Source organism: Rhipicephalus microplus, chromosome 5 (genome assembly GCF_043290135.1).
Source record: "Rhipicephalus microplus isolate Deutch F79 chromosome 5, USDA_Rmic, whole genome shotgun sequence".
NCBI lineage: Eukaryota > Metazoa > Arthropoda > Arachnida > Ixodida > Ixodidae > Rhipicephalus > Rhipicephalus microplus.
Genome location: NC_134704.1, coordinates 188,465,885 through 188,482,371, shown reverse-complemented (window position 1 = coordinate 188,482,371; position 16,487 = coordinate 188,465,885). Strand labels below are relative to the sequence as shown.

Below are 16,487 nucleotides of genomic sequence, written 5' to 3'. Positions count from 1 at the left end.
GGTTGTTGCTAAACTGGTGCCATCTTGTTAACCTCGCACTGTGCATTGTAAAAAGCTTAATAAACAAGCGACTCGATCACCATATATTGAGTGAACGATGCTCTGGAACACCGTAAAAAAACGTTTGCCAGACCGTACTTCTTGAAGAGCAACAGTACGCTGCTTATATTAGTGTATGTGAGATGCGCGTGTTTGAATCTAGGGAAACATTTCGAGTATTCAGATAACTTATTTTGCCCGCCACGCATATTCCCACCTGTGTTCTCCATAGACTGCTCAAGGCGAATATCATCATCATCTTAATTATCATCATCAGCCTGGCTGTGCCTACTGCAGGGCAAAAACCTCTCCGATGATCGGCCAACCAACGAGGTCTTGCGCATCCGTTGCCGCGTTATACCTGAGAACGTTTCAACTCACAGACCCAGCCAACTTTCTGTCTCCCCTTCGTTCGTTTGCCTTCTCTGGTATTTCAGTCAGTTAGCCTTAATGGCCAGTGGTTCTTCAGCCTACGCACTTCGTGCCTGGCACATTCCATTTCTTCTTTGTAATTGCAACTATGATATCTTTAACTCCAGTTTGTTCCCTGACCCACTCTGCTCTTTTCTTGTCTTTTGAAGTGACACATATAGTTTTCCTTTCCATCGCTTGCTGCGTCGTGTTCGATTTGAGCTAAACTCTCTTCGGAACATGGGGGTGGGTGTTTCGGCGCGGGTGTATTGGTACCTTTTACAACGTAAATGAACATTGCTCCTGTGACACCTCAAGTCCGGAAATTTTTCAACCCTTAGGCTTCTTCACCCAATGTCTGCCGTTTTGGATATTAAGGGTAAAGTAGCGAACATCGAAGCTGCAGGCATCAGCCCCTCCTTTTGTAAAAACCTTAATGTATTCAGGTTGCACGCGCTTAGCTTATATCTTCTTGGTTTCTACAGAGACTCGATGTGCTTGCGTCACGTAGTTCTGCGAGCTACATAGTTACTTCACTATGCACATGAGGGCGCCTCATGCACTGCGGACCACATATTCGGTAAAATTGTAAGAATAACTGTCGCTTCGCTCATGGAAGCGTCTATGAGGACACGTGGCTTTTTTACCCTCCACCTTTTCGTTCCCACTATAGCCACCGCTTTTTTCTCCTGCTACACGTCTGTTTCTGTTCCTTTGTCGCTGGCACGAGCTGCAAACCTGCAACCATACGTTGCCGGACATTGCTCCCATGTTTGCATCTAGGCTTTCTACCGTCGGCGTCTAGGCAACTTGGTCTCGCATTTTAAATTTCTAGGAGGATCACACACTGAACAAACAATGCGCCGCGCTCGGTGGGGAGGGTTAACAAATTCCCTGGTTGATTCACTTCGGCGTATTATTTAAAAGTTGTTTTGAAGACCCTTGTAGGATGTAGCATTGAGACTGGACTTCCAATAATCGAAGGCAGTCACACAATGACGACGTGATGTGCATCGTCAGGGAACAACGAGAATGGTGGCTCGCTTTCACATACCTGAGGCACTGTGGTGGCAGTGACTCGGGGAAGAAGAGTAGGAAAGAAGAAAGTCTTGCTCAAAACTTTCTTGTTTTGAGTGATAAAACATAGTGTACGTAGGAGATGGCCAAGCTTTTGAGGTTACAACTCATTATTATGTATCGCTGCCTAGCCATGTGTATTCCATCCAGAAAGGGCTATAAAACTTTTTATGGCATTGCGTAATAAACGACGTTTGCAGAAATCTTGCTGCTTTTACTCAGCAGCTACGTTTACTCCAGATGTGCAGTTTATGGAGACACGCAACAATAGATATCTGCCCTTTTTGTTTTACGCTGGTACTACATATATTGTAGCCATTCTTTTAGGGGCCAAATTATTATTCGTGGTTCACATTTCTTAAATGAAACAGCCAGCTATGACTTCAGTTATATGTTGTTTCACTTCAGTTAAAGGTATTTTGAAACAAGACTATGAGCGTGAATTATTGAAAGTGCACAGTGTACCAATGAAAGTCGTCGCACTCAAAGAAGATTTTGAAGCACTCACGACAAAACTTGTGTGTGGCAGATATTTTTACAATTACTGATGATTCGATAGTGTCTGGTATGTTCTAAGGCATCACTGACCAAAATGGGCTCAATCGGGCCGGACCGCGCTCAAACCTTTCAGACCCGGGCCGGGTCGAGCAGCACCTTGAAACGCCGAGCCAAGCTCAGTTGGAAAAAACGGCCCATGTAGTGCTGTAGTATCTGGTAGCGACGTTATCACTTTCGTGTTAAGATCAACCAACTCACCCAGCAAGAGTTTTTTTTTTCTAAACTGCCTGGAGGCAATTCTCTCAGTGCGGTAAAACGTGTTTTCGTGTTCTCACCGTCGTTTAGCACAATGATAGAAGCATATAATATAATTGCCTTGGATCACGCTGGGCTCGATTGTGCTTCAATTACTTATACAATTCGCCGTGAGTAATACATCCACGAAGTAAGGCAAAACGACACTCCTACATCTCCTGACGAGGCCTTCACTTCAGACTTACATGTCTGACACCATGAAAGACATCAGCAAATCCTGTGAATTATAAAAAAAAATCAATTGCATTGGTGATTTCACTTGCGCAAATATTTTGAAAGAAGCACTTTGGCGTACTGCTTAATGGAAAAAGTAGTACAAACTGTAAAAGTGGATGAAAATTCTTCGCGTGTGAAGCACGTACAATATACAGCAAAAAGTAGCCGTACGATTGCTTATTCGGCCATGGAATTTTAGGGAAAAGCAAGAGGTCTTTGCTTATCTCAACAGAATAGTGCGAATACATACAAGTTCCACGTGTGGCAGCTGTTTTAATTCACTGCGTGGAAACTTGGGCAAGTTGGTAGGACATAACTGAATTCAGGAACAGCGCAACCTACAAGTAGTTACTTCGTAACTACGGAAGCAAAAAAACAAGGACAGAGACGTGAAAGATCTATATGATTCACTTCCACACAACGAACTGCTCCAGTGTTTAGAAGAATGCATTGATTCGTTTGGGTCGATAAACTTCCAGAATGTGTCAGGCATGCCAGTCCAAGGTTTTCTGGAATTGCTTTCATTTTATTTAAAGTCAACGGTTGCATCTTGGAATGAGCAACATTTTATTCAAAAAAGCGGCATTTGTATAGGTTCCTGTTTGGCACCAGTCCTGAGTGACATCTTTCTCGCGCATAAGGATCGCCACATTCAAAAAGATCTCGAATTGTCTCTCGTTGTGAAGGTCTGCAGGTTTGTTGATGATTTCATTGTATTTATTGATTGTTTGGATACTGTTTTTGGAGTTGTTGTCCACAGTCTTCTAGATTTGTTCAAGAAGCACTTGTTTCCTCTTGAACTTACGCATGAGTTACCGTCTGGAAATTTGATTAGGTTCTTAGACCTAACACTCTGTCTTAGAAGTACTCATTTGTGCTGGCTGTTTTCACCGAGAAGTGGAAAACCTCTTTTACCTTTCCACTCAGCTCATTCAAAATTGGTGAAAAGGGGTATCATTAAAGGTTGCCTGGTAAACGCTCTCAAGAGGTCATGCCCGCACTCAATGCAATGCAGTTTTAAAGCACAGGTAGAGCGCCTCTTAAGCGCCGGTTACTCGAGCGCCCTGATTTCTGCTGTTGCGGAAAAACTTTTGAAGCAAATTAAATATCAAGGAGGGCGATCTCAGCCTCAAAGCGTGTCTCTTCCCATGAAATATGTTGCAGTTCCGTATCTGCACAACGTGTCGCATCGGCTGAAAAAAATCGGTAAACGCGCTGGTGTTACTGTTATTTTTTCCGCCCCAGAAAAGCTTACAAAGCTTTGTAAAATGGTGAATAATCCAGCTGCTATTAAAGGAAGATGCACTGTGAAACACAGAACGTGCTTTGTACCTTGTGTCATTGGTGTCGTGTATATCATTCCGCTTTCGTGCGGAATGGTATACATAGGGCAAACCGGAAGGTGCCTTAATGACCGGTTAAGAGAGCACAATAACAATGTTAACAACGCAGTTCAAGGACACCTCGGAATCCACTGCAGAGACTGCGGCTGCGTGCCAGTTTTTGAGCGTTGCGAGGTATTAAGCAAGCACAACTCGCAGGCCACGCGTGAGATTATTGAAGCTTATCAAATAAACAAGTTTGATGGAAAATGTGTAAGTTGCCCATCGGTTGCATTGTTGAAAAAGGAGATTGCGTATCTCGATCTTTTTTAAGTTACATATGCATTGTTTTCTCAGCCCTTTCAATGGAAGACAAGAGTTTTGCTGACTGTGTATTGCAGTTTGTTCCAGCACCCTTCTACGCATGCCCATTTTTTCTCAATTTTCGCCTATATATGTACTTCACTCCGATAATAAATCTTTGTTGAAAGTCAGCGCTCTTTTCTGTCCTTGTTTTTTCGCTTTCGTAGTTACGAAGTAACTACTTGTAGGTTGCGCTGTTCCTGAATTCAGTTATGTCCTACAAACTTGCCCAAGTTTCCACGCTTCATAACTTCATTTCTAGTACAACGGGCCCTTTTTCTTGCTCCTTTGTTCCTCCCAGTGTTTTAATAGGTCGTATCGCCATAGCTGTTTGCAAAGCTAGGTCCTTCGCCTACTGCATCCGTGTCAAGGTCTTGCCTGCAGAGGTGGCGTTCCTTTGTGCTGGCTTCACTCCTTCGCTTGGGCATGGTGCTCGCATTTGCAAGATTTTGCGTTCAGAATGGCTGCGCCAGGCTCGCCTTTGTCGCGAGAGCCTCTATCTGCACCTACATCGTTCAGAAAGGCCCCCTACTGCCAAGAAGAAATGGCGTGAGTTCTCTGCCTTGGCTGACAGCACGACAGAATTTATGTGGCAACACACACTCCTCAGCCTACGAGCTGTCCCTTCAAAGAAGCCAGTCTTGCCGAAGAACCGGGTACACATCGTTGGTGATGTTGAACTTCCTGAGAAAGTGCATGATGTCTTGGGACTTGGACCAAAGTTTGCCGTTGAACCTCGAAAAACGCCACAAGAGCGACTGACACTCGTACGACAAGTTGCTCGACGCACTCCGGACAGCGAGATGAACAGGTGTGTTTCTGATGGTGTGGACGTTTTAACACGCTGTAAACCACCTAGCAGTGCAGTGGCCACTAGAAATGTTGTATCTTTTTTGAAAGCCCAGTCCTTAGCTCTTTTACCATCGGACAAAGAAGGTGGCTTTGCTGTTTTGCCTTCCCTTTTGTTTAAGGATAAAGCCACCATGGCTATAAACTCTGTTTTTAAACTCAGCCACTCTTCTACAGCAAAAGCTAAGTTGAAAGCGAAAAGGCTTTGCAGCTTACTCGGCCTAGAAAAAGTTGCTAAATGTATTGACAAATCAAAGAAGCTAAGTCTTGACATCTTTTTTACTGCTAAGACGCATAAGATTGACTGCCCACTACGGGTTATAGTTTCTGAGAACGGGACCTGGCAAAAACAGGTCGCCTTGTTTTTAAAAGAACAACTCAACCTTTTAACTATTGACGATCCTTTCCTGGTAAAATACTCTGAGGCGGTTATTAAATTTTTAAGGTCTAATGACAAAGGACTGAAGGCTTTCTCAATAAACGTGAAAGATCTATATTATTCACTTCCACATAACGAACTGCTCCAGTGTTTAGAAGAATGCATTGATTCGTTTGGGTCGATAAACTTCCAGAACGTGTCAGGCATGCCAGTCCATGGTTTTCTGGAATTGCTTTCATTTTATTTAGAGTCAACGGTTGCATCTTAGAATGCGCAACATTTTATTCAAAAAAGCGGCATTTGTATAGGTTCCTGTTTGGCACCAGTCCTGAGTGACATCTTTCTCGCGCATAAGGATCGCCATATTCAAAAAGATCTCGACTTGTCTCTCGTTGTTATGGTCTGTAGGTTTGTTGATGATTTCATTGTATTTATTGATTGTTTGGATACTGTTTTTGGAGTTGTTGTCCACAGTCTTCTTGATTTGTTTAAGAAGCACTTGTTTCCTCTTGAACTTACGCATGAGTTACCGTCTGGAAATTTGATTAGGTTCTTAGACCTAACACTCTGTCTTAGAAGTACTCGTTTGTGCTGGCTGTTTTCACCGAGAAGTGGAAAACCCCTTTTACCTTTCCACTCAGCTCATTCAAAATTGGTGAAAAGGGGTATCATTAAAGGTTGCCTGGTAAACGCTCTCAAGAGGTCATGCCCGCACTCAATGCAATGCAGTTTTAAAGCACAGGTAGAGCGCCTCTTAAGCGCCGGTTACTCGAGCGCCCTGATTTCTGCTGTTGCGGAAAAACGTTTGAAGCAAATTAAATATCTAGGAGGGCGATCTCAGCCTCAAAGCGCGTCTCTTCCCATGAAATATGTTGCAGTTCCGTATCTGCATAACGTGTCGCATCGGCTGAAAAAAAATCGGTAAACGCGCTGGTGTTACTGTTATTTTTTCCGCCCCAGAAAAGCTTACAAAGCTTTGTAAGCTGGTGAATAATCCAGCTGCTATTAAAAGAAGATGCACTGTGAAACACAGAACGCGCTTTGTACCTTGTGTCATTGGTGTCGTGTATCTCATTCCGCTTTCGTGCGGAATGGTATACATAGGGCAAACCGGAAGGTGCCTTAATGACCGGTTAAGAGAGCACAATAACAATGTTCACAACGCAGTTCAAGGACGCCTCGGAATCCACTGCAGTGACTGCGGCTGCGTGCCAGTTTTTGAGCGTTGCGAGGTATTAAGCAAGCAGAACTCGCAGGCCACGCGTGAGATTATTGAAGCTTATCAAATAAACAAATTTGACGGAAAATGTGTAAGTTGCCCATCGGTTGCATTGTTGATAAAGGAGATTGCGTATCTCGATCTTTTTTAAGTTACATATGCATTGTTTTCTCAGCCCTTTCAATGGGAGACAAGAGTTTTGCTGACAGTGTATCGCAGTTTGTTCCTGCACCCTTCTACGCATGCCCATTTTTTCTCAATTTTCGCCTATATATGTACTTCACTCCGATATTAAATCTTTGTTGAAAGTCAGCGCTCTTTTCTGTCCTTGTTTTTTCGCTTCCGTAGTTACGAAGTAACTGTTTGTAGGTTGCGCTGTTCCTGAATTCAGTTATTTCACTGCACTTGGGCTTCCAGTTTTTCAGATTGCTTTCGTGGGGAGTGATGGCTACTATACTCAAGTCGACATCGGACCGTAAGTTCCAGCGCATTCATTTACACATATACAGGTGACTTTTGATTTACTACTCAAGAATATTCAGTCGGATTTTAGCGTGTTTAACGAAGTACGCCTTCACTGATTCATTATAACTAAAACCGTCGACGTTCAATGAAAACGCGGCAAATGACATGTTGTAGATCGCATGAACGCAAAACCACAGGAATATAAGAAGAAAAGCTAAGTAAATTACTAAGCGTGAATACGGATGAGGACACAGAAAAAAAATTCCCACAGTGCTGCACTTACAACAGTGCATGCGATAACTTTTTGTGACTGTCACGGTCTCTATGTTTGCTGCGAAGACTAGGGCACGTTACCAGAAGCACTGCCGGTAGACCTCGGGCAATCGCATTGCCGCTAACACCACACTCTCATGCCTGTTGCAGTTAGAATCCACTCTCCTCTGCCTCGTCTGTGCCACTGACTTCTGTTGTGTTAAGTTTTTTATTTAGAGTGCAAAAAACAAGCACTTTTTGTCAGTCCTACTTTTACCGTAAAAAGTAACGCCATATAACTTATTAAAACCGTTAAAACTCTTGGAGTCATTTTTATTAAATTCAAGTTCTGGGTTGCTTAAATTGAGCATCTTCAAAGTAAGCTAGAAAGTTTGTTAGATTTTTTTAGAAAGATTGAGCATTTATTGCCAGAAAAACAAAGCGTACATTGTACTTTGTCAGAGATATAATACCACGTATTGATATCAGGAAATACAAGATAGAACAGTGATAGAAGATTGTTCATATATTAGAAAATGCGTATTGAGTGACTGCCGATGTTAACGCAACGCACTCCGAATCATTGTTTGCAACATATCATAACAGGCACTTGTAGAACATGTACCAGCTTCATTATTTTGCAGCTCTACAACCGGTATGCTGTTGTTATTTGAAGTTGCTTACCTTCACACAAATATTAGTTATCACTCTACAAGGCACCACGAACATTGGTATATGCCTCACTCAGACCCTCATTGTTGCTTTCAAACTATACGCTAAGCCATCGTCCATTACATAATCAAGGACATGACAAAGAGTGTCTATAATACACAAGAAATTCTATTATTCGTAAGTGCTAGCTTCACGGCTTTATGGTCAGTGAAGAGGTGGATAGGTGATGGGTCGTAGTGGGATGTTCGAAAAGATGAAATAGTGGGCAGCTGGGAATGGTGGAACTATAGGCGGTCACGTAAAAACAAGTGATTCACACAGTAGAACAATCCATGAATCTTTTATGCGCATCTGGATAAAAGTACACGAACATCTTGCATTTGATATTGGCTTCTTGTCAACTGTATTGGCTTTATGGTTAATGGGGTGGTGGATTGGTGATAGGGTGTAGTGGGATGTTTGGAAGTAAGAAGTAGTAGGTAGTTTGCAAAGATGGGACTATTGGCGGTCACGTACACACAAGAGGACAGACGCAGGCCTTCAGGAGCTTCAGCCCTAAAATGAAGTCTCAAGAAAGTGGAATGCGCTGGCAGGCTTGGAGGGAGAGCTTGCAAAAGGTTTTATCTGGTGTCAATCCAGACAAACATGAAGCGAGTGTCGTGAGCATGTTTAGTGGGATAACAGTGCAAGGCGCGCAATCATTTCCTCTAATAAACACACAAGGCAATGGTTTAGAAGACCGTACAACCTTGCTCGACGTACACTTCTAGCTGATCTCCACCTCTTCCCAATAAACTGCAGCGTTCTATATAGAGAAAACAAGAATAGAATAAATAAAAATGGAACGCAAAGTAACAATGAGGCATACAATAAACCTTTCATCTTATATTTCTTTCATCACTAGAGCATCACTAGACTGCTCTGAAGAAACTGCTCTAGGATGCAATCGTATAGTATACGAATTGCACAAACCCTCCTTTCCATGTAAAATGCTGTTTGAATTTTTTGCTTGATCTCTTCTGTCTGAAAAAAATAGAAGAATGAATAAACTTTATTTAAAGTCCAGCAGTTTTCACAGGGCGAGGTGGCGGAAGAGGGGATTAACCCCTGTTCTATCCCATCCTTCATGTCTGAAAAGACGCCATCTTTATTCCGATTCTTAAACAGGGTAATGAGTCGTCTTCAGCTTCAACCCACAGGCTCATAGCATTGACGAGCTTCCTTTGCAAGCTTTTTGAAAAAAAGAATAAACAGATCACTGATGCACTTTCCCGAAACAAATATCCTACCTGACCCATACCATTGCGGTTTCGAGAGCCTAAATTCACTACTGACCAGCTTTTTCGTATCGAGACATGAATTCCTGATTATTTTATTCTAAACAATTCCTCCTTTCTGTGTTCCTCGATATGAAAAATACGCATGACATTTCGCGCCATACTCCGAGACCTGCCACATATAGGTGTGCGGGGTTGAATGTCCAAACTAATAGGAAGCTACCTGTACAATCGGACATTTCATGTTCGATTAGGCAGCGTTTTGTTCCGTACATTTCACCATGAAGCAGGAATGCCGCAAGAAGGTTCATTCAGCTGCACACTTTTTATAGTCAAAATTCTGGCGCCTCGCTATTCCTAGAATCATTTTTTACTGTACATAAGTTGACGATATACAGGTCAATTTCCAATAGTGTAACCTTTCAGTATGAGAAGGCCATGTTCAGTTTAGTTTGCACAAGGTCTTTCAATGTGCAGAAAAAAATGTGTCCGAATTATTTGCGCGAAAGGGCACTTTTGTATTATTCTGCGGAAAGAAAGAGCTTCGCCCGACACTGGCACAAACGCACATGGTCAGCGTCTGTCTTTAAACACTGAGTTTCTGGGATTATTATTAGGCACAAAGCTAATTTTCATACCAGATATTGAGATGTCGAAAATCAGTGTTTACAAACCATAAGTATTTGGAAAGTGTTGTCACGCACTAACTAGGGTAGTGATAACCAGTGCCTTCTCAGTCCTTATAAAAGACCATTCTCATTCGCCTAAGGTATGATGTCGTTGTTTACCATTCTGCTACACGAGGTGCCTTCAAGATGCTAAAGCCTATCCACCATTTATAGGCATTCGCGCAGTCACACGTGGTTTTTGGCACTAGCCCCTTATATTTCATGCACGTAGAATCGATTGAGTGGTCGCTGCAAATGCACTGACGTTACATGTTTTTTTTGTATTCTATCTCAAAGTAAACGCCGACAAAGTACACCCCTCTTACTCCAAAATTGGTGATTTTTGTGATTCTGCCTAATTCTGAAAACATCTCACATTGAGACAACCATACTCGCTCCGTGGGGGGGGGGGGGGGGTGGAGGTGGCACCTTGCCGAGGCAACAGGTGTGTTACTTCTTGAACACCATTTGATGGGTTCTTCTGCATATCACTAGCCGTGACAGCGCAACCTTATAGACTGTTCTGTCTACTTTGTGGAAGTAACAAAGCACGCACCTATCGCACGGATACATACATACTTCCTCAAACTACACAAAAACACATATGTACTGAGTTCTTCACTGATGCCTCAAAATCCAACACTTTTGTGCCGGGCTTCCCTGTTAGAATGCTAATCCTTTTCGGATGCTGTCGTTCCGCATCCCCATACAAGCCTTTGCAAGGAGACATTTATGCAATACTTATAGCCGTTAACCACGACAAACAAGTAAACCTGAAAAAGCGATACTATGCGCAGATTTTTTACGCGTGAAAAAAGCCCAAAAACTGTTAAAAACACAAAAACACCGTCCGTGTTTCACTCTACTCACCTTTAAGCACAGTCTACACATTCATACTGTATGCTAGGTGCCAGGGCACGTTGAGATACAGGGAAGGGTTTTAGCAAACCAGCTGGCTGCCCCTTCCACTGCAAATACATCAATACCTATCACCGCATTTGACTTGCGAGCTTCTTTAAAAGAAAATCTCAGGGGCTATTGGCAGAGCACGTGAAATAGATGCACCAATAATAAACTTCATGTTAATAGGCCGCAATTTGATCATTGATCTGAACTATCAAATTCACAACGCACAAAAACTACACTTATGAGGCTAAGAACAGGACACACGTACTATGCACATTTCTACCTTTTGACTGGTTGTGATGTACCGTATTGTGTGGAGATGTGGAGAGCCGCTTATGGTTGTCGACATCCTCGTCCAGTGCAATGAGTTAGATGTACAAAAAATGACAGCATACCTATTGTGTGAATGATGGAGAGTAAAGGGAAGCTGAGTCCACCCGCCGCTGCGGCGCCACTTTGGCTTCCCATTCTCGTACGCCGGGATCTTGTGAGCGCCGCCACACAGCTTCATGGCATGCTTTTGCCTCGCGCGCTCGCACATGGGGTTCTGTTTTCGTGCGCGAGCAGCCGCCGCCTTGCGCGCACCATACTTTTTTAACGGCAAACCATGAATCATCCGCTGGCCACATCCGTCCATCATCTGTCTGTCGGTTTGACGCACGGGCAGACGGACACAGAGAAGGACGGACGGATGCATTGAAGAACGCAGGAACGGACTCGTGACTGGACGGATAAGCGGACGCACGGACGAACGCGCGGGCGGGCCGACGTGTGGGTGGACGCATGAGAGTATGTATGAATGGACGCGAAGACGGATGCAGGAGTGAACGAACGCACGAATGGACGCATGAAAGGACGCACGAGAGGAAGGACGGATGCATGAATTGACGAACGCACGGTTGGACGGATGGACGCAAGGATGAACGCACTAATGAACGGACACACGGATGGACGCACGATAAACAGAAACAAGAACAAACGAACAGACGAAAGCACAGACGGATTGACGAACACTTTACCCTCATCTTCATCATTCACTTCATGGATATGCTCTGATTTTTATTATTTATCATACTGCAAGTAACGGCCTCTATTATCGTACCATTTGCGATTTTCAGCGTATATGCATTACGTTAGATATAAGCATCAAATGGGTAATAACGCACTGTAGGCGCTAAGAGATTTTGTTGCTGAAAGAAATGCACGCAACCACGCTACCTCATTCACTGTAGGTTTGAATTGAAAGACGAGCCGCAGTTTACATGACAAGCATGTGCAAATTTGCATTTTTCTAAAACGCACTTAGCCTTACTAAGCACAGCGCAAGTGAACTCCCCAATTTCTCAGAAGCAAAACAGTAAAAAGCCGCAAGCAACCACAATGTTTCTGTTATAAATACGGGCACTTGAGAGAGTATCACACACGCGCGTGCCTCAATCTAGCTATTCTAGCTATTCTAGCTATTCTAGCTATTCTAGCTATTCTAGCTATTCTAGTTCTAGCTATTAGTAAAATTTCACACCAGGATAAAGGTTCTCGGTGGCACAATTCTAATACGTAGTGCGAAAATATTGTAGGTTGTCACACAGTGCACATACTCGATCGCCATCGAGCCACATAAGTGGAAATTATGAATGATTGGCTCAGTTTCGCAGCTTCTACAAACAGGCAAATTGTAATAAAAATGCGATCTGGATCGGTCTCGTTTATGACTTAGCAAGTGCAATGTGCGTCAGCCGTAATTTGCGCCTTTCAATAAGCATGCGGTGAGGTATGTCTTTGAATACCGTGATGTAAAGGCATTTTCAGATTCAGTAAAAATGCCAGTGTCCAGTTTTTTTTAAAACCAAAATCATAAGCTGTGTGACGTTTCAGGCAGCTATTAGAAGGCAAATCAGTTTTAGAAGCTGACCACGTTTTCACCTTTAGGTCAAAATAACATTAAGAAGAATTGACAGAAGCTTTAGGCCCATTCTAATGACTTACATTTAAGCAACTGTGTAAGCTGAAGTCACGGACGGCAGGCGCATAGGCAGGAATTTGTTTCCGAGTGTGCACCACTTTCATTATAATTAAGGGGCCTGGCAAGGAGATCTGGTCGACTATTGCCACGTTCCTTTCCTCAAGTTATGTTATCACCCCGTTACACTAGGTTGAGCGCAAACCATGCCTACAATGTTCGAAAAGCGTCGGGGCTGTATTAGATCGTTTTGTTAAGATTACACCCACTTCGTGAACATTACAGATTATTCTGGAAATTTACGTCGCCACTAGCGATAGTGGTATAACATCCGATGGCAAGTGTATGAGTGACGACGTGCTGCGCCACTTGTCAGTTGATCAACTGCTGACGCTCTGTTTGCCGCTATCGGTACCAGCGTGTATTACTTTAGGCTTACTTTTTGTTTGTTGACCACAAGTTCAGCCCGAATAAATAGTTTCATCTTCGATCTGTAGTCTGCTCAAATCGTCCTCTTCACGACCCTGTGACACTATCATTTTATGCGCTATATGCCATGAGGAAAAAAAATCAGGAGAATCACGGGGCACTGGTTCTGTGTGCCACTCTCTCTCCGTAGGCCACTGGCGGAAGAAAATCTATGTGGTCGGGCACACACTTAGTGACAGACACCTGGGCAGTACAGGGGGTTCGGTGCAGACTGCAGTAAAGGTTACCTTGGGGAAAAAGTTGCTTAGTAGAATGCAGCGGCGAATGTATGATGTAAGAAAGAAGGTTTTGTCGTAGGGGATCATACCACAAGAAAGGAAATACCTCCGTGTCGTTGCAGCCCTTCACCCTGACATTGAAGACGCCAGTTACGATGTGCTCGCCTCCACTCTATCGGAAAAGGCTTATGACGAATTGAAAAACACCGTCGTGAAGCTTCTTTAGGTATCCGAACGGAGCCGGCTGCGACAGCTCTATCTCATGAAGAGCTCGGTGACCATCGTGCCTCGCAACTACTCCACCGAATGAGTCAGCTGCTGGGGCCAACAAGCGTCAGATGAGCGTCAACAGACATTGCTTCGCGAGTGGTTTTTGCAGACACTACACCAGTCACAACTGGTGAAAATCTCTTGCTTTCACGATGTAACTCTTGAACGTCTGCCTAAATTTGCCGACCGCATCATCGACTCCACCAAGCCTTCGAAAATGTATAATGCTGCAGCGGTAATACCTGAACATGCAGAATGGTTAGATAACTCGTAGTACAGCGTTGACTGATTGGCTGTAGTAGTAGAATACCTTCCCCTGTCCAACAAGCAGCGTCCTGCATGGCATCATTCGTCATCCCGTGCTCGATATCCACAGCACCGCTGCCACTTTAGCGAGACAGAGCGAAGTGTATACTGATACCCCCGCTGTTTCAGAAAGCAAGCCTTAGCTTCACCCAACCATGCTCATGGGTGACAAACACAGTGGTTAGTTACAAACGGCGGAATCCCGTGTCCCATTCCCCTTGTGACTTAGACATATGTCTGAGTTACAAGGGGACAGTAACAAGCACTGAATAGATTGCTGAAGGTTGTACCTGTCGCACGTAAACAGTGAAGGGTGAATGGACGTGCCTGTGTTCCAACATCAATTTTGGCTGCACACAGGCACAAAGTTTGCAGATCAGGGGAGCTGTGCTATTTGTTGGTATAATGTATATTACGGAGGTCGTTTCACGAATGAGGACAATTTCACAAGCTTGTAAAGAAACGCAAGTATGCCACAATACAATAAAATAGTATACAATAAAGAAGCTTCATATCAAGCTTTTCATAATAGCCGGTGATTCAATAAGCTGTATGGGCAGACATGACCTTGGTATTGGTTTGTCAAGGGCCTTGCGTACTTCCCAGGGCAACAAAAAGTTGAAAATAAAACAAAACTTTGTTATACATGTTTCCTGGTTCCAGTGTTATTATTGAGTGTTAACACTAAATGCCAAGGAAGCTGAAGATCATTCAAAACATGGTTGGAAAAGTTAATTATAAGTCAATGTATTCATGAGTCAACCCCCTCAAAACTATTGAGCCACGAGTCTGAGAGCAATCGGCTGAGTAATATTCTGGCGTCTTTGAGTTCTAGGAAGTCTGCTTGGAGAAAATTCTAGGGAGTGTGAGTTAGAGGGCATTGGGTTGAAGAAGATTCTTAGTCCAAGCCCCAAGCACAAAGTATATTTTTTGAGTCCACCGAAACACATTCGACCAGAACACATCTAGCAGAATTAATCCCACCAGGACACACAATGCTGGGGTGGTGTTCCAACCAGAACACATCCCACCAGAAACTGACCCACCAGATTAAACGAGACTGGGTCAGCGTTACAACCATACACACCACACTAGTTCTACTTTCACACCGGAACACATGTCACCAGGACACACCAGAGTGGGAAAGTTTTTCGAGCAGACCACAACACACTAGACTAACTTTTACACTAGAACATACCAGCATGTTCTTGTGTATGCATCAAAACACACAAGAAACTCTGGTGGGTTTCTGAACTGGGAAGTGCAGCTGGATAATGTGAGCAGTCTGTTGGTAGTTTTATTCTGAATTTTGGTGTACATGCGCTTGTGTGCATGTTTATCTCTGTATATGCCATCATTCACGCATCACTTGATGTCTATTATTTTTGTAGGCTCATTGTGCGATTGCACAACTGATCTGGCAATTTTTAAACTCTGAAGTAATCCTCAGAAATTACACCAAAAACCTTTTCAGGCAGCAGAAGATCGCTTCATGTATTCTCGTTCAACGGGGCTTTGAACAAGAACTACCCATTCTACGTTCGGAAGCTCGGTTAACGTGAAAGCAAATTTTTACCTGGACTGATAGGTAAAAACAAACAAAAAAGTTGGCAGATTCCACGTATAGCGGGAATCTACAATATGCGAAGCAGAAATGAGAAAGGTTGATATGTAACTTTAGAGCCAACACAACGTCACTAATCAGATTGACGTAGTAAACACTAAGCAAGAGTAGAGAGGTTATGCACACTATGTTATAAGATAAAAGGCAAGTATGTTGTTCAGACGCACGTAAAGTTGGCAGCGCTGACATTTGCAATTCCTGCACCAGCAGAGGTTGGCGTGTACATCATGCCGTAGAGGACTTCGGTGACATCGTTATCATAATTGCGCCAAGCATTTGTATTCGTCGTCTGTTGAGGTACTGTGATACCACATTTGGTAAGTGTAAAGCTTGCGGAACGGCCTCCACCACGCTATAAGCTAAGAAAGTAGTCATGCTTTACATAACACTTAAGTCATGATTATCATGATTGGACCTGATATTTGCCTTCGTCGTCTATTCCAGTCACGTATTACCAAATTTGGTATGTGTGAATTTAGCGAAGCGACCACGAGCGCACCGTGACCGTGGCCTGTAATCATGTTCTTACATGACAAGCAGATCATGATTATCATGTTCTTACATAACAGGCATATCATGATTATTGTGTTTGCACCAGTCATATGTCTTCGTAATCGATTCAAGTCACGTGATACCAAGTTTGGTATGTGTGAAGCTAGCGAAACGACCACGAGCGCATCATGAGCGTAGCA

At 43.4% G+C, this 16,487-nt stretch overlaps 1 protein-coding gene across 3 annotated transcripts in view; it reads left to right on the top strand.

Annotated features, from left to right (window-relative positions):
- The window catches only part of LOC142818066 (uncharacterized), a 499,687-nt gene that overhangs the window by 357,807 nt on the left and 125,393 nt on the right, over positions 1-16,487 (top strand). For all 3 annotated transcript variants that reach the window (XM_075896306.1, XM_075896305.1, XM_075896307.1), the window contains one exon: positions 7,106-7,163. In XM_075896306.1, coding sequence (XP_075752421.1) covers positions 7,106-7,163 — 58 coding nt within the window. The remainder of the gene's footprint in view (positions 1-7,105; positions 7,164-16,487) is intronic.